Source organism: Tribolium castaneum, chromosome 1 (genome assembly GCF_031307605.1).
Source record: "Tribolium castaneum strain GA2 chromosome 1, icTriCast1.1, whole genome shotgun sequence".
NCBI classification, from domain to species: domain Eukaryota; kingdom Metazoa; phylum Arthropoda; class Insecta; order Coleoptera; family Tenebrionidae; genus Tribolium; species Tribolium castaneum.
Window position 1 is genome coordinate 6,415,421 of NC_087394.1, and position 21,600 is coordinate 6,437,020.

A 21,600-nucleotide genomic window follows, 5' to 3' on the forward strand; every position below is an offset into this window, starting at 1 on the left:
AATTATTTCTTGGAGTTTCTGACACATTTTTTGGTTTTAACAAAATATTTTAACATTGGCACGCTTTTAAACGAATTATTTTTTGGTGAATCATTCGTAATATTTTTCTGAATTTTGTAGAGAACAAAGCTTATCAAGAAACCTTCATTTGCAAAAGAAAATGGTGGCCCGACAATCGCTTCTTTGAACTTTTACAAATTTTTGGTTTTCTTAAATTATTTCGAAATTGGCTCGTTTTTAGAAGAATTATTTTTGGGCAAATCATCCGTAAAATTCTTCCGATTTTGGCAGAAAACAAAGCTTACAAGATATTTTAGCATTGGCTCGTTTAAGACGTATGATTTTTTGGCGATTCCTCCGTAAAATTTTGCTAAATTTTGCAAGAAATAAGGCTTTTCAAAAAAGCCCTCGTTTAGAAAAATCTTTGGCGAATCACTCGTACAATTTTTCTAATTTTTGTAGAGAGTAAAGCTTATCAAGAAACCTTCATTTTTAAAAAAATGGTGGCCCGACAATCACTTTTTGGAGCTTTCACAAATTTTTGATTTTCTCTAATTATTTTAAAATTGGCTCGTTTTTAGACGAATAATTTTTATGCTATTTATCTGTAATATTTTCTTAATTTTTGCAGAAAATAAAGCTTTTCAAAGAACTTTATTTGCAAAAAAATAGTGACCCGACAATCACTTCTAAAAACATCAATAAATTTTTAAGCTTCAGGTTTCTCAAAATATTTTCAAAATGGCTCGTTTTTAGACGAATATTTTTAAACAAATCTTCAGTAATCAAAAAAGGCTTCGACTGCAAAAAAATTTTAACTGACAATCACTTTTGCTTTTCTCAAAATATTCTGGCACTGACTTCAATCATAAATAATAGTAACTGACAATTACTTCATAATGAATTTTTTTTGGTTGACTCAAAATATTTTGGCATTCGTTCGTGTTTAGACGCATTTTTTTGGCGGGCGACTCCTCCGTAAAATTTTCCTGATTTTTGCATCAGGAAATAAAGCTTATAACAAGGTCCACGTTTGCAAAATATGAAACAGCAAAGCAATAACTATTTCTTGAAGTTTCTAACACATTTTTTTGTTTAAAATTGGCACGCTTTTAAACAAATTATTTTTTGGTGAATCATTCGTAATATTTTTCTGAATTTTGTAAAGAATAAAGCTTATCAACAAAGCTTCATTTGCAAAAGAAAATGGTGGCCCGACAATCGCTTCTTGGAACTTCTACAAATTTTTGGTTTTCTCAAATTATTTTAAAATTGGCTCGTTTTTAGAAGAATTATTTTTGAGCAAATCATCCGTAAAATTCTTCCGATTTTGGCAGAAAACAAAGCTTACAAAATATTTTAGCATTGGCTCGTTCAAGACGTATGATTTTTTGGGGATTCCTTCGTAAAATTTTGCTAAATTTAAATAAGGCTTTTCAAAAAAAACCTCGTTTGGAAAATTCTTTGGCGGATCACTCGTACAATTTTTCTAATTTTTGTAGAGAATAAAGCTTATCAATTTGCAAAAAAAATGGTGGCCCGACAATCACTTTTTGGAGATTTCACATATTTTTGCTTTTCTCAAATTATTTCAAAATTGGCTCATTTTTAGAAAAATTATTCTTTGAGCAAATTATCCATAAAATTCTTCTGACAATTACTTGTAACTTTAATAAAAATTTTGGTTTTCTCAATTATTCGTTTTTAGACACTAATTTTTAGCGATCCCTTCGTATTTTTTTACAATTTTTGTAAGAAGCAACTCATTTTAAAAGTGCCCTCGTTTACAAAAAAAAGTAACCCAACAATCATTTTTTGAGGCTTTGATAACTGTTTTAGTTTTAGCAAAACATTTTCAGACGAATCATATGTAAAATTTTCCTGATTTTTGCAAAAAATAAGCTTAAAAAACCCCCGACTAGAAATAAGAACAATAATTTCTTAAAGCTTTCAAAGCAAAACTTTATTATCTTAATTTCGTATCTCTAAGATAATTTTTAGGTGATCTTATAAAAAATTAAGCCATTTTTTTGGAATAAATTAATACAACCAAACCTTTAACGCTTTCTTTCCGGTCTTTGGACAATTTACCTTGTGACGCAAAAGAACGTTTTATGAACCAATTTGGATAACAATGATCCATTTTGTCCAATATTTTGCTTAAAAACAAGAAAACAACGTTTGAAATAGGATTTATTTATTTATGTCCAATTAGTGCAATGTATTAATCCAAATCAAACATTACGCAAAGGAAAATTTTTCAGAAGTCTTGACTGTTTATGAAAATTTGAACCAATATTTAGACAGAGTTTTATTTTGACACAGTTTTCATAAAAATTAAAATATTTATACCACAATTTCCAAATAACATGAAAATGATAAATCGATATTCACATTTTTTATTTTTACAACAAAGCTATTTATAAGCTGATTATTTATTTGAACTAGATTATGAACAAAAATAGGGCGAATTTCCGCGACAGACCAAACGTAGAAACCTAAACCTTCACGTTAGCGTAAATATTTTAAATAACTTTTTCCTTCAAATATTTTTGACCTTTGCTTTTTGGAATCGCTCCAACCCGATTTAAGCGTCAGTGTTATAATTTTGATTGAGCATAATGACATGAATATTCATAAAATTATGACAATTTTACCGCAACCCAGAAACAAGCAATAAACTTAAAAGCTGTTTACTTTATGTATCATGATCATTATTTTTATGGCTCGTGTCCTTAGCTCGAGCAACAGGTACCACCGATCGAAAAACACCAATCAATTGAACGGAAAGTAGGTAAAAAGATTGAGTGAGCACCTCTTAATTTGATTTTTGATCCATCCGAGACACCCATTCGAGGACTCTGCACACGCTTCCAGTGGCGGCTTAACCTCCGGAATATCGATGACTGTGTACACGACCACGCACTGAAGCTCCATAGCACACACATCGCCGCTGCTTCTGCAACTATTTCATTTGCGAACCGACCACGATCAACCAACTCGTCGCACTTACCGGATTTCACCGCTTTGCAGTTTATTTCCAATGAGGAGCTTTAACGGGGAAATTCATGCTGGTTATTGCGATTTTTCGACATTAACAAAAAGCAAAATTTACGTTATTTATTGTCGTTGCGTATACGCGGTGTGCTCTGGAGCCAGGCGTTCGTGTCCCCGAAGAGACGAAAAATCAACAGAGTTTTCATTTTTTGATGCGAATTGATAGAAGAAGAAAGAAGGGAGGCACTAGGCTATTCTATAGGCACTAAAGCAGTGAGTGGAAGAAACTGAGACTGATTTTCAGCCCTGGAAAGCTGGAATAAGCACGGTGGTGGTTGCTATGCAACTCGGAGGCTGCGCCTGTGTTACCCCCTCAAGTGCGTCATACTGTAGCACGATTAAAATAACCCCCAACATAATATCTACATCCACGCATTGGGGGAAAATCGAAACGAAAACAACTAACTGGAAATTTATTAAAGCGAAATGAAACACGATAATGTGAGAAACAAACGGGCAAACAAGCGCACGGTATCGATTTTGTATTAACACAGTTAGGGCAGGTCACGGTGACATAATACGGATAGAAACAGTCATAGAGACACGATTACGACCACCACCCTTTATTTTCCAGCTGGAAATAGGCAAATTCGTTTAGCGTATTGATTATCAACTCTTACAGACTGTTCCAACGTTGTTCATTATTAGAGATATTGACTGTTTCTCTTTTTTAGATTATAGCTGCGTTTCTGCTGCATGTTTATGAATTTAAAAAAAAAACTAAAGTTAGGGTAACTCCGGGACAGATATACCACCGCCTGAGATGGACCACTACAGTAATTTTTCTCACGAAAAGTTAGCTGGCTCAACTACTATTTTTGTTAAGCATCTATGCCGGAAATTAGCTATAGTGCCATTTTTTTCGTTTATAGTTTAGATATAATTAAAAATTTGTGTTTCACTTAACGAGAGATTTATAACTAAGGTAAGCACCTATAAACACGACACGACTTCACCAGAACATATACAAAAAAGAAAAATGTTTATTAAAAGAAAACGTAAAAAAAATAACACAAGAAAGAGCAAAGCAAAGGACTTTAAAAAAAGTATCAAAAAGAAAAAAGTTCTCAAAGGCAAAGATAGCACAACTTCAGATTGTCATCTCAACCTCTTATGTGATAACCTGATAACAGTGACCATATCAATTCCTTTAATCTTTTATAGTCTAACTGACCCTGTATTGTTCAACTGACCCGGTTTTGAGGTTCATCTCACCCGTCAATTGGACCATTTGTTTTTTTTTTCTCAGAATTTATATTATGATACAAGAATTTTATCTATGTTTTCTTATATTTTAACTATTGTTCTTTAGATTCATATCATCAGTCGTTCTAATAAAAGTTTATTGGAATTTATATTGGCATTTTTAAAATGTTGGTCCATCTCTCCCGAACTTACCCTATGTTTTTTCAAATGGACCACCCTAAATTTTATTGTAATTTTTGGACATAGCTTTAATATTGATGATTTTAAGCTAAACTTGTATTGGTCGATTCTGCTTAGTTTTTGAAATAATTTGATTTTTTTGACAAAAACACGTTTTATTTAAAAATTTATTACTCAAAAACGAAAAATCGTAGAAAAGTAGGATTTTCACCACTTTAAAGGAAAAAGTTCAAACTTAAATCTGTTCCAATTGTTGAGCGCATTGCTATTAGAAACACAGTAAAATTTAGAAGTTTGTTAAAGTTGAATAACTTAAAAAACTTAAATGTAACACCTTATTTTATGTTCTTGCTTCTCAAAGATTATAAAATTGTCTATTTAAAAACATAACATTTTAAATGTCTAATTTTAATAAATAAAGATATTTCACTTTAAAAGTTAATACCATAAACATAACAACTCCATCACAGACCATTTGTTGGGAGTTTATACGGGAATTTAAAAATTCGCCATAAATGTTGACATTTTATTTCACTGTAATAATTGACGAATGGCCTAAAGATAACTAAAGTTATTATTATCTGAAAATTTCACTTTTCGATTGCTGACACAATGGTTAATATTTTTTTTTAATGTTTAAATTTAAATATTTATTGAATAATCAGCAAAAGACACTTAACTGTTAATGTCTTTAGAGAGACAATTTAAAGGTCTTTTAGGGGCAAAAATAAAACTTCGGGTGTTCTGTTTAAAATTTTTCAATTATCCAAAAAAAAAACTCTTCATTTTTTATCTTCTTGACTGTAGTAAGCAAAAAAAATAATATGTCCTTTATGTAAACTTTCTTTTTTAAAGTGGTAAAAGTTTTACTTTTCTAAAACTGTTCGTTTTTATGTAATATTTTTTTAAAAGCGAGTTTAAAAAACAAAGAAAAATCGACCTAACCATTAGCTTAAAAACATCAGTGATAAAAACTACATCCAAAAATACAACAAAATATGGGCTGTTTCATTGAAAAAAAAAAAAAACAAGTTTGTGTTGTAGCCAACTTTGGAAACAACCTGTATATTTAAAAATCATTTTAAAAAGATATTTTTTTAACATTTTAAGGTCAATAATAGACTTTTCCACATGCGACCCGCGACGAAATAAATGTCTCAGAAACCGTAATGGAAAAATCTGAATAAATCAATACATTATTTAAGGAAGCACTTCAAATCACTTTTTATTTTCACACACTCAAAGTGTAGTTTATTTGCCCATAAAACCAACTTAACTGTTCCCCATTGAGCGCTTTTATTGCAACTAACTCTAATAATAAATCATGAAACATTTATCGTACCTTTAATCTTGGATTTCAAAGCGTTTTTCCTTGTGTGTGTTTTTTTTTAATAACTGGAACATTGCTCTAGCTCTATTGACCAAAATCAATATCGAAGCTCTTTAAAATCTCAAACTTAATAACGTACACATATTGATTTTATGACGCAACTGACCAAAAGTTGCCAGAAGTTAAGACGTGATAAAAAGTGCTATTTATCTCACAAGTGAATAAATTACTTGGCCAAATTAGTTTTATTTGATTCTGTCACTTTGGAAACTTTTCCAGTGTCACTCTGAAAATCATGCATCGCTGAAAAGTTTGTTATTAAACTTGTTCTTTTCAATTTTCCAGACAACTGTCGACTAGTTTAAAACTGAATTATAAAGTTGATTCCTGACGAAATTATGAGTCCAAAGTAATTTTTATTCCACAGAGACCTACTTTTTTAATATCACACCTAAAAGATGTCTGGAGATAAAATTCTATAATAAACTCGCTTCATTAACTTCTTTCGTGATCTTTACAAAATTAGCTTTTTACAACAGTCATTAATGCGATCGTAAAAGAGATAAAAATCAGTTTGAGAAAATTTAATTTAAAAAATTAACAATTTGGGTAATAGAATTTGTTAAAACCGCATTTTTTGTTCTAGAAAATTTTTTTAAAACCTCTTTAAGTCAAATGGTAAACAAGAACAGATCAATACCAACCCTCAATAACAAGAGATTTTAGCCAAATTTTAGATGTTTTAACAATGGTTGAAAAATTATGTTTTTGTAGGGAAGCAAAGTCATAATATTTCAATGTCGAATTGGTTCTATGACATATTTTTATCTAGCGCTTGAAAAACAATTTTACCGCCATAAAAGACGAACTTATTTGCCCTTTATTTGAAATTGTGGAAAAGAAACAAGTGGATAAACAAGTTCAAATTTCGTTTATATTACAATCGACACTCCTGAATATATCGTCCTGAAACTGAAACCAATCGTTAAGTTACGTAAACCGTAGGCTAAAACAACGTTTGAATGGTCGAAACTTTAATCCTATTTCAGTCCAATTTCACATAATCTCTACAAATAAATCTCTTCTGACTACAACTTGTTCAATCTCAAGTTACGCGAAATGCATTTCGATTTGAGTATAAATAGCATTATATTACGTCAAAACATGAATACTACATGCAATTTCCAGCAAAAATTCACATTCAGTTAACATTTAATAGCATTGCGTAACGAAAAATACGCGTGGAATCTCCGGTTTTCTTAGACAATTTCCGCTGAAATGAACATCTGGACGCGGATAGCTGCCAACAACATAAACGGGACGCTTATCTCACACAGAACACCCGAATAAAAAGGCAGTTTAGGTCTAAATCATATTGATTTTTACACTGCGTATGGGCTGGTAGCGGAAATAGGCGTAAATACCATGCCTATTTACATTTTTGTTAATGTGTAATTTTTGTTTTCAAAATTTTTAGAAAATCCCTTATAATCAAAATTAATTAGTAGCTGAAATAACTATTAAATATTTCTAAAGCATTCTGAAATAGGATGGTTGAATATTTGTGCAAGAATTATTTAAAAAAATACCGCTAGTCTCCGAAAAATTTACACAAAAACTTGTGATAAAATCAGGTTAATTAAGTCTCAGTGTGTTTAATTAAATTTAGTTGCAATTTACTTAAATTAATAGCAAATTTTTACAGAGGAATAAACTGAAATTTCAATTTTTTTTGAAAAACTAGCGACAATCTTTTTGATATTTATGCACAAAACAAGATTTGTTTAAAAATGTCCCAAAAAATTATTAAAAAAAATCAGTGGCTTAACACTAATTAATAATTCTCAATTTAAAGAATAGGTGAAAAAAATCAGAAAAAAATCACACAGGGTATGCATGCATATAGAATAAAAATAAAGTAGTTATTTAACATCAAAAAACGCTTTTCCTGAGGTTTTTTAAATAATATAGTATAGATATAAAAAACATACTACTTTAAGGATTCTGAAAACACCTGTAACTCTTTTTATTCAATAAACGAATAAACGTAATATACGAAAAGACTAAAAGAATGAATAAAGAAAAACAACACACTTAAAGAACATAAAGACTAAAAAAATAACAAACAAAATAAGAAAATTTTAAAAATTAAAATAAAAGCAGTTCACACTGTAAAACGAAATCTACATAAAAAGAAAAGAAAAGAAGAAAAAAAATCAAAAATGTAGAAAACATTCTGCAATAAATGTTTGCATAAAAGACAAAAAAAAAGAACAAAGAAGTAAAAAAATTGAAGGAACAAATAGAAAAAACACCAAAAGCTAAAACAAAAATGTGCTATAGCAAGAAAAAAAAATTGCAAAAAACTAACCCTCTTTAAAAAAAAGTAAAATGAACGAAAAGAAGAAAAAATGTCATCTTTAGAGATTGCTCGCACAAGAGAAAAATAAAGTCAAAAAATGTTGAAAAGGATCGCGTCCGTCTTAGTGGAGAATTTATTAATACACATAAGCAAATGAATCAAGTTTGCACTTTTTTTGTCGTGATGTCATTAAAACAGAATAAAAATGAATGTTACCCAAGCTCTAAAACAATGTCTGAAGACAATTTTTTCGACTATTTAGCGTAAGTTTAGTGACAAAAATTTCCAGTCGACTCCTGTATTCGTTTTTATTATGGATTTCCAAAATATTTCACAAAAATTCGCACTTAACAACAAAAAGATCGTAGCTTAAGTAACAAGTCTCTACCAATACCCTACCAATAATAGTTCCTTAAACAATAAATAAATATTTCCTTTTTTAACACCAAAACTGTTTAGGTTTTTTTTATTTCAGAGTTCAAATTTTTCTTTAGAAAAATACAATTCTATTCTAATATTTAGGTGACGTTATATAGAGACGTTATAACCTCCGCGGGTGAGACTATCTTTCGCAATAATCAAAATAACATAAAAGTTGTTTCGACAAAATTCGATTTTTTTTTGAAGAAATCGCGCAAAACTATTAAGTTTCTCGATAAAAACGCACTAATAAAACACAATAAGGATAAAATATAAAATACCTGCAACCCAATTATTCAGTGCTCAAAAACTAATTTTCGCAAAAACGTATTTTTCGATTAACTTTTGACGAACTTTCGTTAAACAATTAATCTCCTGAGTTTTCAACGTAAAAACAAAAAAGACATAAAAAGTTACCAGCAATCTGTAGCAAAAATTAATGTATTAATTTTTTAGTCATAAAACTACATGTTTACAAAATGTTAATTTTCGAGATATTCTTCAATGAAATAAAAACAATGTACTAACAAATGTGAGCACAGCATTCTCTTAAACTCCCGAACAAGGTTAAAACTGTACTACATTTGACCAAATTTAGTAATTTTTAAAGAAATTCCAGGAATTCATTGATTTACTGAGTAAACAACATGATAAAATGCCCGAAAAAAATTCAATTTTCGTGTAAATTTTACACGATTTGCCGTCACACTTTAACATAATCTAGCAAAAGAATAAATGAGATTTAACAAGAGAAATAAGTTTACGCTCCAAAATATATTCTATTTACCACAATTTTGCTTATTATTAACAAAATTTCGCGTAATAATTGAAGCTTCTCCAGTTTAATTTAATTTTTTTCTTTACATAATTTGATTTTTTTATATTTTATTATGATTTATTTGTACAAAAAAGCGATTTCCCGATTTCTTTTTTAAAAATTGCACAAATAAATTGCGTTTCTCAATAAAAAAAAGCATGATAAAACGCCAGAAAAAAATTTTTTTGTCTAAATTTCACGATTTACCGTCACATTTTAACATAAATGAGATTTAACAACAGAAGTAAGCTTAAGCGCGAAAAAATACACCATTTATGACAATTTGGCTTATTTTTAACAAAATTTCGCGTAATAATTGAAATTTCTCCGGTTTCATTTTAGTTTTTTTGTATTTCATTGCGATTTATTTGTACAAAAGCGCGTTTTTGTTTAAATATGAAGCATTTTACAATAGTTGTGTTAAATTTTTATAATTTGTGTAACATTTTCCTGTGATTCTTTTACTTACCGATCGAAAATTAATTACCAGTCGAGTTCGGGATTCGTTTCTATTATAGATTTTCAAAATAATTCACAAAAATTCGAACAAAAAAAAACAAAAAGATCAACAATTTTTTCTTAATCAATAAATATTTCCTTTTTAACACCGAAACTGTTTAGGTTTTTTTTTATTTCGAATTCGAATTTTCCTTTAGAAAATCACATTTCTATTCTAACATTTAGGTGAAACAGTCGCAATAATCAAAATAACATAAAAGTTGTTACGATGAAATTCGATTTTTTTTTAAGAAATCACGCAAAAGTATTTAATAAAAAAACGCATTAATAAAACACAATAAGGATAAAATATCACCTGCAAACCATTATTCAGTGTTCAAAAACTAATTCTCGCGAAAAACGTATTTTTTGATTAATTTTTAACAAAATTTCGTTAAACAATTAATCTTCTGAGTTTTCAACGTAAAAACAAAAAAATACAAATAAAAAGTTACCAGCAATAAACAAAATGTAGCAAAAATTAATGTTTAAGACATCAAACAACATGAAAAACGTCAAAACTTGTTTACAAAATGCTACTTTTCGCGGTATTATTCAGTGGAATAAAAACAATGTTCTAACAAATGTGAACTCTCGAAACAAGGTTAAAACTGCACCACATTTAACCAAATTTAGTAATTTAAAAAAAAACTCCAGAAATTCGCTGTTTTTCTGAGTGAACATGAAAAAAATTCAATTTTCGTGTAAATTTTACACGATATACCGTCACATTTTAACATAATCTAACAAGAGAAATTATCTAAATATACCATTTAACACAATTTAGCTCATAATTAACAAAATTTCGCGTAATAATTGAAGCTTCTACAGTTTAATTTTAATTTTTTCTTGACATAATTTAATTTTTTACATTTAATTGTGATTTATTTGTACAAAAAAGTAATTTTTCTGTTCCTATTTAATAAAATTCTATAAATTAATTGCGTTGCTCAGTGAAAAAACATGATAAAACGTCCGAAAAAAAAATTTTGTGTAAATTTTACAATTTACCGTCACATTTTAACATAATCTCGCAAAAACATAATGAGATTTATCAACAGACGTAAGTTTAAGCGTCAAAAATGCACCATTTATGACAATTTGGCTTATTTTGCGTAATAATTAAAATTTCCCCAATTTAATTTTATTTTATTGCGATTTATTTGTACAGAAGCGCCTTTTTTTTATAGAAAGCATTTTACAATAATTTTGTTATTTTTTTATATTTTAGGTGACATTTTCCTGTGATTCTTTTACTTACCGATCGAAAATTCGCGCTTCTTTCAGCACATTGCCCAGATTGATGTAGGCATCCAAGAAATTGGGATCCAAACCGACTGCTTTTTCGAAATGATGTATCGCGAGCCAGATCTCCCCTTGAGCGTTAAAAACGCATCCAAGATTGCTCCAAGCGACGGCGAAATCCGGTCTAGTCTCGATAGCTTTCAAATAACACGCCTATACAACAAATCAGGAATAAATAACAAGCACAAAGGACTATAGTAAATCGCAAGCGCCCATATTTTCGAGGCCTCTCCAAACAGGTTGGGACAGAAAAAAATCGCCAAAACGCAATGAACGCATACTGAGGTGAAAAAATACGCCAGCGCACAACTTACGCACCTTAAAATCGACATAGAAACGGTCGAAAAAAAGAAGAAAACTCATTACGCAAGCAAGCAATTGACGCACAGAGAGGCCTCACTCCAATACCTAAAAACAAAGAAACATCTTGTTCGCTTGCGTACATTACCTGAGACTAAGCCCATAGTTTTACCAGTGTGATTCCAGGGAGGCGCACGGGACACCAGCCACATACCTGTATTATTGTACAGCAACAGTAATACCATTAGTCAGCATTCTCATTTGTCAATTATAGGCGGCCACAAACAGAAAATCACCAAAGCTATTCCCACTCTCTAAACCAGAAACTCAATGCCACCGGGCCTAAACTTAAAAGAAACAACTTATTTACAATGTTCACCGTCATTTTCACTGAAACGGGTGTCCCTGAAAGCTGGCTCACAACCATTTGGAACAAAACTGACACAAAAGCAGATTTTGTTCCCATTTGATCGCACCTGAATCCAAAGACACTCCGCGTACCCAAAGGAAATATCAACTCTCCTGAAATATTTATTTTTATACGCCTACCGCTTCATCTTCCCAAGGCATAAGATACAACAGTGCGAATAAAACTGTTAAAAATTCTCAGCTAAATGAGCAAAAAAAATTGAATTAACTGATTATTTATTTATATTTCCAATTTCAGAGTTCGAATTTTCCTTAAAGTACTGTCTAGTTGATGTAAATAAGCTTCTTTAGGAAAAAAAAAACATTGATACCGATATTTTGGTGAAACTCTTTTTTGCGATAATTAAAATAACAAAAGCAACAAAATTAAAAAACAGTGTCTCAACTGAGACGTTCCCGGTAAATATCTTCGTTATTAATAAACAAAAATCAAAAACCTCCGAAAGTTGTTATTTTAATATTAAACTTTTTTTAATAAATGCTCCCTAACGCCCTATTTAAATGCAAAAATTTAGCTTAATTTACAAGCATTCCTCTAGAAAAAGCAATTACAGCAAATGTAGCTTGAAATTAAATTCACGCAAAACAGCTCATGATAACTTTATTCGCGAAACAACTGATTTATTTCCAGATTCTTTTGACGTTTTATAATCAGAAAATTTTATTGATGATAATTTCGCAGTACCCAGAGAAAGAATAATTATAATAAAAAAAAGTAATAAAGAAGTAAGATTAAGACAAACTTAGGCACCTGATGTCAAGTGAAGCTAATATAATTAATTTTAAAAATACCAGTAAGAAGTGCAATAAATGACAAAAACTGAAGCATTTTTTACAAAATCTCGCGAAATTATTTAGTTTATGCATAAAAACGTACTAAAACAACTTTTTGTGAGTTTTCAGTTTATTTTTGACAATGCTCCGTAAAATAATTGGCTAAAAAATGTATTAAAATGCTCAAAAAAAACTATAATTAATTTAAACTCAAGGAACTTTTTAAAGTGCAAAGGAATGACAAAAACCGCCGCATTTTCGACGAAATTCGATTTCTTTATTTAGTTTCTGCATAAAAACGTATAAAATAAAACACATCAACGATAAATAATATCACCTGAAACCCAATTTAGTGTTTCGAAAATTTTCGCGAAAAACTAAATTTTTTGCTAAAAATTATTACAAAATACAACGCAACATCGTTTAATAACACAAATGTCTAATCAATTTTTAACTTTTCGATTTATTTTTACTCAAAATAATTGCATTTCTGAATAAAAAAGTGCTAAAATGCTCAAAAAAACATGCCATTTTTAACTAATTCTAGCTCAAAACAAAGAGAAGACAATGGCACTATTTGCCACAAAACTTGCATTTTTTAATGAAATTGCCGGAATTATTGAGCTTCTCTGTGTTTAAACTCAATTCTGTGTTTAAAATTTCACGTAAATGTTTTTTCTTAAAAAGGTATTCAGCGGTAAAGCATTTTAAAAAATAGTCCCAATGCAACCATTTTTCAATTATATTTTTTATAATATACGTTAAACAATTACCTCCCAAGTTTTCAGGATAAAAATATGCTTAAATGCTCAAACAAGGTTAAAACTAGACCATATTTAGTGCTTTTTTCGATTTATTTTTAAGAAATTTCTCGAATTAATTACACTTCTGAGTGAAATACTTTGTAAAACGCCCAAAAATCGCCATTTTAGTCGATTTCACGTCACATATTAACAAAATCTAGCAAAAGACCCAAAATTTTAGCACAAAACAAGTTTAATCGCAAAATAAATAAAGTATTCGACTCAAAAAAAGTCAAAATTACACAATTTCCGACACAATTGAGCTTATTTTTAACAAAATTTCTCGTAATAATTAGAGCTTAACCAATTTTTTAGCTCTGTTCTTTTCTAAAAAAAAAATATACAAATTCAGGTTTCTCAGGTGATCCAGTTTCGCTAAACAATTATATTTCAGGCGAAAAGTGTGCTAAATAGTTCGCAAAATACAATAAATACACCATATTAGTTCTAGTTTAGTGATTTTTCGACTTTGACAAATTTCACGAAATAATTACGTTTCTGAGTAAAAAACGCGAGTTCTCCTAATTTTATAAAATTGTCACGAGATGAAATATTGTCCAGCTTACAAAAAAACAGCCACTTCTTGTTTAAAATTCTTGAACTAGCAATGATCTTTGTAACACTTTTTTACATACATTTTGACTTACCTTTTTGTTTCAATAAAAATATCTCTGTAAATAAAACTGTAGTATTTACAATTAAAAAAAAAGGTATTTTTGTATTTTTTCGTTAAAACCGTTGGCTATTTGAATTAACAACATGTATTTTGCTGATTATTAATAACAAAGATATTGACTGAAAAAAACTCAGAAGAGACATTCTGTACAGTTAAATTATACAGGGTATTACAACACATTTCAAATTTACATATATCTGGAGAAATATATAAACGAAAAATCTGTAGATTAAACTGTATTGGAATTTAATAATTACCTAAAAATAAAACATTCATGACTTTAAAAAATGAAACTGAACTTTAATTAAAAATAATTGCGTGGAAGTGACTAATAATAGGTTGTTGTTCAATTGAAATGATTGCAGTATCTACAGATAAGCTGCTTTACTTTTTATAATTCATATCCATTTTTTATATTTTGTTTTAGGCTGATATTTTCTGTTACAATGACTGAATAAACAAAAGAAAAAATAGGAAGAACAACTGAAAAAAATCTACGCAGGGCACCTGAAAATTCGACAGTTATTAGTTTTTAAATAAACAATTGACGATTTTTACCTTCAAAACTAATAACTGTCTCAGAATTTAGAGAAAAATAAAATGACTGCGTCAAAAGTAACAAACTGTTCAAGTGTGATAAAAACATAATTAAAAAAAATCTTCGCAAGCTTGCACTGATAACGCATTCATCTCAGGCCAGAAAAATCGCTAGTAGCCAAAACTACTCATAAAACGGTGTGTTTCAAATGGAATTACGCAAATGCTATGTGCTAATTTTTCACTCTTGGTGTAAAAATTTAACACATTAGTAAGACGCACAAGGTGAAACTCTACGCAATGCGCACTTGGGAAAATATCAGCCTGGGTTTTTTATATTATGCCTTGTAAAATTTGTATTTTACTCAATTTTTTAATTTTGGAGATTGAAATAAATTGGAGTAGATGGAAATAGTATTCTGAAATAAATAAAACACATCATGATGATAATTGAACATACCTTGGCCTCGTCTAAACGACCTAATGCTTTTAGGAGGTTACCCAAATCGCTACGAACACAGTAGAGATCCTGTGAGGAGAGAATAATATGCACAATTTAGGCAAATATCGCTTGGAATGTATTATGTACTTACTGGATTGTACTGCAATGCGGTAATGTATGCTTGAACTGCTTGCTCCATATCTCCTGCAGCAACAAGAGCTGCAGCTAAGTTGATGTATCCATCAATAAAATCTGGTTTAAGACGCACTGCATGTCGATAATTATCGAGTGCTTCTTGCAGCTGACTTCTTTCTTTGTACACGTTGCCCAAATTACTGGAATCGAAAACGTTTTCTAAGTAAAACTGTTTCCTGCTGCAATGTAATTTACTACAAAATGACAGAGACGTGAAGTTATAAAACTATGTAAACAAGTTCGGTTTAAAAATAACTACTACAAAATTATTTAACTTGGCCATTGAATACTCAAAATTACGAACTCTGAAGCAACCAATTTTTAATTCATATTGTGAATAATGAATTTACTTTCTACAACACGAAAGTGATGAAAAGTATGTCCCAAGTTTAATGTACTGTATTAAAATATTCCAAAAATTATTCACATTCCTTAATACATAGCTTACAAAATCGCAAAAAATTCTTATCCACGAAGCCACTTTAAACAATTGTTAAACTAAATATGAACAAAGCAGCAGGAAACTTTAGCAATTCCATTTTATTCGTTAACTTCAGCATCAGATAAGACTGAACAAAAAACCAACGTTCATACCGTTGGCAGCAAGAGTACATTTCTTCTTCTGTTATAACTTATAAGTTATAAACATCAACTAACTTGATATACTTACTTAGAAGTTTTGACTCGCTTTAAAACTTTGAATTATTTAATTTTTTATGATCTATTTATTACGTAAATACAGGTTGTTTCCTCAAATTTTAAAACAAAAAATTTATAAGAAACTTAGCAAGAAGTTTAACACGATATGATATTAAAATGTTTACTACTTGAAATATTATTTACTGCGACTTTTATCTATGACAAGATTAGAGAAAACTTGTACAGATTTTTGATCCGTAGCTTTCTGTATTTACTGCTTTTCTTGGTTTCTCTTTACTATTTGAAAAAACTGATTAGAAGAGCTAAGAGAACAGCCGTTTCAAACCTTTAAACAACGTCAAAATGGCATTTGTACATTTATAAAAAGGAATAGATCACAAAAAAGACTTTTTAAAAATTTTTTAAAAAATCTGTGTAATTACAAGTAACAAATTTTGAACGATGAAAACCCATCATTAATTAAAAGAAAAAGATAATCACAAAAAGTATTAGTTCATGTTACACAAAATCAGAGAAACGACAAAATGCAAAATGTGACACATGTTTGTCAGTTTTGAATTATGTATCAGACTTTAACGATTTTCGATATTAAAATTTAAAATTCAGAAAAATAGATTAGGTCTTTATTTTCATAATAAAACATTTATTTTTAAGAAAAGTTAGATGAAATCTTCAGTACTTATTTTAATTGTTTTTTCAGAATAGCGCCAGTTATTTTAAGTATTTTAAGAAACAATAAGTAACATAATGGATTTTAATGATAGAAAATTGTACAGAAATTCCAAAAAAATTCACATGAACCGAGAAAAGTATGAAGTGTTTTAATATCAAGCCCTGATTGCCTGATTTCTGTGTGATTACTAGTTTTTGAGCTACAGTATAACCATATGCATTATCCGATTTTTTTTAATTATCATTGTCAAAATCAGGTACAAAAGTAGTTCATACCGCCTGAAAATGAAAAATTGAGAAACTAAATAAAAATAAAAATTGAAACATTAGGTTTTCCTTTCTATTTTTATTAAACTAAAACGAAAAAACACCATATTTGGTCAAAATTGACCAAAAAATTACTTTTTCTACGCGTTTATTTAGCAAAAACTCAATTATTGTGCAAAATTTCTTAAAAAGTAAGCCAATAAATCAGAGAATTATGTCAAAAATTACATTATTTTTGCAAGTTTCGAGGATTTACACTCGTTTTAGACTAAACATTAGGTTTTTCTTTCTATTTTTATTAAACTAAAACAAAAAAATCACCAACTTTGGTCAAAATTGACAAAAAAATTTTTTTCCCAAGCCTTTGTTCAATTATGTGCAAAATTTCTGATAAAGTAAGCCAGTAAATCACAGAATTATGTCACAAATTACATTATTTTTGCAAGTTTCGAGAATTTAAACACGTTTTGGACCAAACATTAGATTTTCCTTTCTATTTTTATTAAACTAAAACGAAAAAATCACCAACTTTGATCGAAAATGACCAAAAATTTACCTTTTCTAAGCGTCTATTTAGCAAAAACTCAATTATTGTGCAAAATTTCTTAAAAAGTAAGCCAATAAATCACAGAATTATGTCAAAAAGTACATTAATTTTGCAAGTTTCGAAGAGTTAAACACGTTTTAGACCAAACATTAGGTTTTCCTTTCTATTTTTATTAAACTAAAACGAGGAAATCACCAATTTGGTTAAAATTGACCAAAAATTTACTTTTTCTAAGCCTTTATTCAGCAAAAATTCAATTATTGTGCAAAATTTCTTAAAAAGTAAGCCAATAAATCACAGAATTATGTCAAAAATTACATTATTTTTACAAGTTTCGAGGATTTAAACACGTTTTGGACCAAACATTAGGTTTTCCTTTCTATTTTTATTAAAGTAAAACGAAAAAATCATCAACTTTGGTCGAAACTGACCAAAAATTTACCTTTTCTAAGCGTTTATTTTGCAAAAAACTCAATTATTGTGCAAAAATTTCTTAAAAAGCCAATAAATAAATCACAGAATTATGTCAAAAATTACATTATTCTTGCAAGTTTAGAGGATTTAAACAAGTTTTAGACCAAACATTAAGTTTTCCTTTCTATTTTTATTAAACTAAAACGAGGAAATCACCAACTTTGGTCAAAATTTACCAAAAATTTACTTTTTCTAAGCCTTTATTCAGCAAAAATTCAATTATTGTGCAAAATTTATTAAAAATTAAAAAGTAAGTCAATAAATCACACAATTATGGCAAAAAATACAAGTTTCGAGGATTTAAACACGTTTTTAAACCAAACATTAGGTCTTCCTTTCTATTTTTATTAAACTAAAATGAAAAAATCACCAACTTTGGTCAAAATTGACCAAAAATATACATTTATTTTCTAAGCGTTTATATAGCAAAAACTCAATTATGTGCAAAATTTCTTAAAAAGTAAGTCAATAAATCACACAATTATGTCAAAAATTACAAGTTTCGAGGATTTAAACACGTTTTTAGATCAAACATTAGGATTTCTTTTTTATTTTTATTAAACTAAAACGAAAAAGAAGACAAAGTCAAAGAAGACATTTTTTGCAAGTTCTAGGATAAAAACCCAAAAAAAATCAAAATTTGATCGAAAATGACCAAAAATTTACATTTTCTAAGCGTTTATTCAACTAAAACTTAAATGGCAGTTGTTTTGTTTATTTTAAAAAGTAAACACACTAGCACAGATAACGTACCATTTCTTTCATAATCCAAACCAAAAAACGTTCAAAATTTTAAACAGTCGTTAAACGAGATTTCTATAATCCTAAAACAATTCCCGTAATTCTCAAAAAAATAAATCGATCAAAATTGAAAAAAAAACATAGTTGAATAGAGTATGAAAGCAGCTGCGTCACTCGACCCCTGTGGCAATTGAAATTTCTTGAAGGGGTGGCTCTGAGCACTAGAGGGGTGCAAATAACTTTAAAGAAAGAACTCTAAAAAATAAAACTTGGTCCCCCTTTAATACAAAATTGACCTGTTTCAGCATTTTTCCAAACTTAGACGATATCAGGGATCTTAGAGAATGCAAATTTTAGTTATTTTCACATTTTTCTCCCCCCCACTATCACCTCTTCAAATTTTTACACAATTTTTAAAGCCACCCCTGTATTTCTGTAGTTGCGAAAAGTCCGCTAGAGGACACCAACTTCGCTAACTTTCTACAGTGAACAAATCATTCAGAAACCTCTTATAGGTTTTTAGATTTAGAAAAAACTGTAGAACACTCATGGAATAAGCCAAAACAATGAAAAATACCTGTAAGCTTCGGCGAGGAGTGGATTTTGTTTGATTGCCAAAGTGCTGAAATGTGCGGATTTGTCTAAACGCCTGCACTGGAAATGTATGCTTGACAAAAGCAGTAAAACCCCCGTATTGGTCTGATCCTGTCTCCACAACTGCATACAGTGCCTCTCTGCATTTTCATAATCCCCAGCTTGGTACTCACGATGGGCAAGTTCAAGAAGCCCTAACACACAAAATACGTAAACAATTGCCAATTTCACCATCACAAAGACTCACCAACGGACGAAAGCTGCGGAACATCATTCATCTTTAAGACAATGGGACTACCGGTGATGGGCAACCCGCTGTTTGTTCCAGAACTGAGATGGTTCTGACCATCGACCACAATCTGGTCCTGCATGGTAAAGCACGCCGTTACACCAACATAAACCCTATCTGACCTATTTCTGCACACTTTCACCACAGTTTTTCACCAAAAAACGCTCTAAATTACAACAATCGATTCTCTGATGGCCTCAAATGGCCGCCACTGAAGAGAGACAACTGAAGAACTGTGGTCAAAGCGCAGCTGCGACCTGATTGGTCTTTGAGCTGCTGGAGCTGGCGTGTGATTGGTGGAAGCGAGTGGAAATTTCCATTCCATGGTCCGTTATTTACCTGGATTTGGTCGTCAATGGGTGCGAAGGGGCCCACGACGATTTTTTGCGATTCAATGGGATTTACCAGATGGGACCATTTGCACTATTCCCGGGCTGTGACGAGCTTCGGAGCACAAAAAAACCACAAGGCGTCTTATCAATTTCACGCCCGATGAGGTGCGATCGGTAGGCCTTGAATGGCACGAAAACGCCCGAATGCGGGGAAATCACTAAATGGCGCAAATTTTGATTTTGCAAATGCGAATTTCAAATTGCGACAATAAGTGACACATTAAATATTACTTCAAATATTTGTCAATAAAATCAAACTCCAATGTGGGAAAATTTAATTACTAGCAAAATTCAGGCAAGGGAAAGCACAGGGTTACCCAAATACAAAATCTAACAAACCGAAAATAATAATAACAATTTTTTTAATAATTAGATTAAGAGATTGCGGAATTGTGTATTTTTTGCCGTAATTGTTAGCAATTGTTAACAATTCAAAAAGCCATTAATGACTGTTTAATTTTTTTGTGTTTTTTTTTTTAGAAAATCACCACGTTGTGGTAAAGACAACATTTTTTTACTGTTTTTGCGTTATACATATTAGTACTTAAAAATACAGGGTAATTCAAAAGTGACAGACCATCTCTCATATGGTGTTAAAAGACAAAAATTAAGTCAGATTTTTTTTTCAAACAATTTTGATATATTTTTTGTTCTTTTGTTTCCTATGACGTCGAATTTAATTTATTGTCAAATTTGCAAGTTTTTTATTTCTTTTGTACATCATGAAACATTAATTGTTGATTTTTTCAATATGTATTTGTTTAATGTTCCAAGAGCTGTCGTTTCTGCTAACTAAAGCTAAAAACATACGATCTAAAGCAGCAAAAACTTAACTTAAAAATTTAACTTAGAAGAGCTATATCTCGTGAAAAAGGGCTCTAACAATTTTTTGTCATAGAATTTTTTTTAATTCAGTTTGTTTTTAATCTAAATTTCTTTGAAAGTATTTCCGACTTTTTTGAATTACTCTGTAGTATATTAGACAATCAAAATTGCTGAACATTAATAAATAATGATAATGACTGAAAAATTACGTTATTTTTTTTCTTTTCAAGCCAAAAACTCCCTAATTACTTTAAAAAACCATTTTTGCGACATGATATCGAAATTTTGTCACAAAATTGAGTAATTTAGGTCAAAGTTGAAATTATTTTTTTGTTCTTTGCGTTATATTATTACGTTTTTTTTATCTAGAAACGTAATTATTTCACACAACTTTAGATAAAACAATCTAAAAGATTGCCAAACTAAGCCACAACTGCGTGTTTTTTTTTACTTTTTTTAAGGATTTTTTTTTGACGAACACTCTAATGTTACTTCTTGTTGGATATTCTTGGCGTGAAAATTAACCAAACCAAAGTTTAAGTTTGGTTTGTCAAGTTTTTAAACTTAGTTTTAGTTAACCCTAATTTTGTCAAAAATCTTCCAAAAAATGAAGAAATTGATTCAAAAAATAATTTTTTGAGGATCCAAGCTTTTGAAGATTACATTATTTTCCAGTTTTTGTGTTATTTTAGCACATTTATAATCAAAAAATTTAGGTATTTTACGAAATTTTTCAAAAAATAAGCTTAAGAACATCACTTTTAAATTGAGCCAAAAAATGCGGTGTTTTTGTTTATTTTCCAGCGTC

General features: G+C 29.7%; 1 protein-coding gene across 2 annotated transcripts in view; it reads right to left on the reverse strand.

The window, feature by feature from the left end:
• The window catches only part of sxc (super sex combs), a 34,322-nt gene extending 14,228 nt beyond the window's left edge, over window positions 1-20,094 (reverse strand). Inside the window, exons 1-6 of one of the 2 annotated variants that reach the window (XM_008193221.3) lie at window positions 19,915-20,094; window positions 19,534-19,651; window positions 19,270-19,480; window positions 15,288-15,471; window positions 15,155-15,223; window positions 11,132-11,328 (exon numbers count right to left, since the gene is read on the reverse strand). In XM_008193221.3, the coding sequence (XP_008191443.1) occupies window positions 11,132-11,328; window positions 15,155-15,223; window positions 15,288-15,471; window positions 19,270-19,480; window positions 19,534-19,564 (692 nt within the window). In that variant the 5' untranslated portion in view covers window positions 19,565-19,651; window positions 19,915-20,094. Of the gene's footprint in view, window positions 1-11,131; window positions 11,329-15,154; window positions 15,224-15,287; window positions 15,472-19,269; window positions 19,481-19,533; window positions 19,804-19,914 lie in introns of those variants that run through there. The other variant, XM_008193220.3, reaches the window with a different exon arrangement.
• Window positions 20,095-21,600: the final 1,506 nt, after the last annotated feature.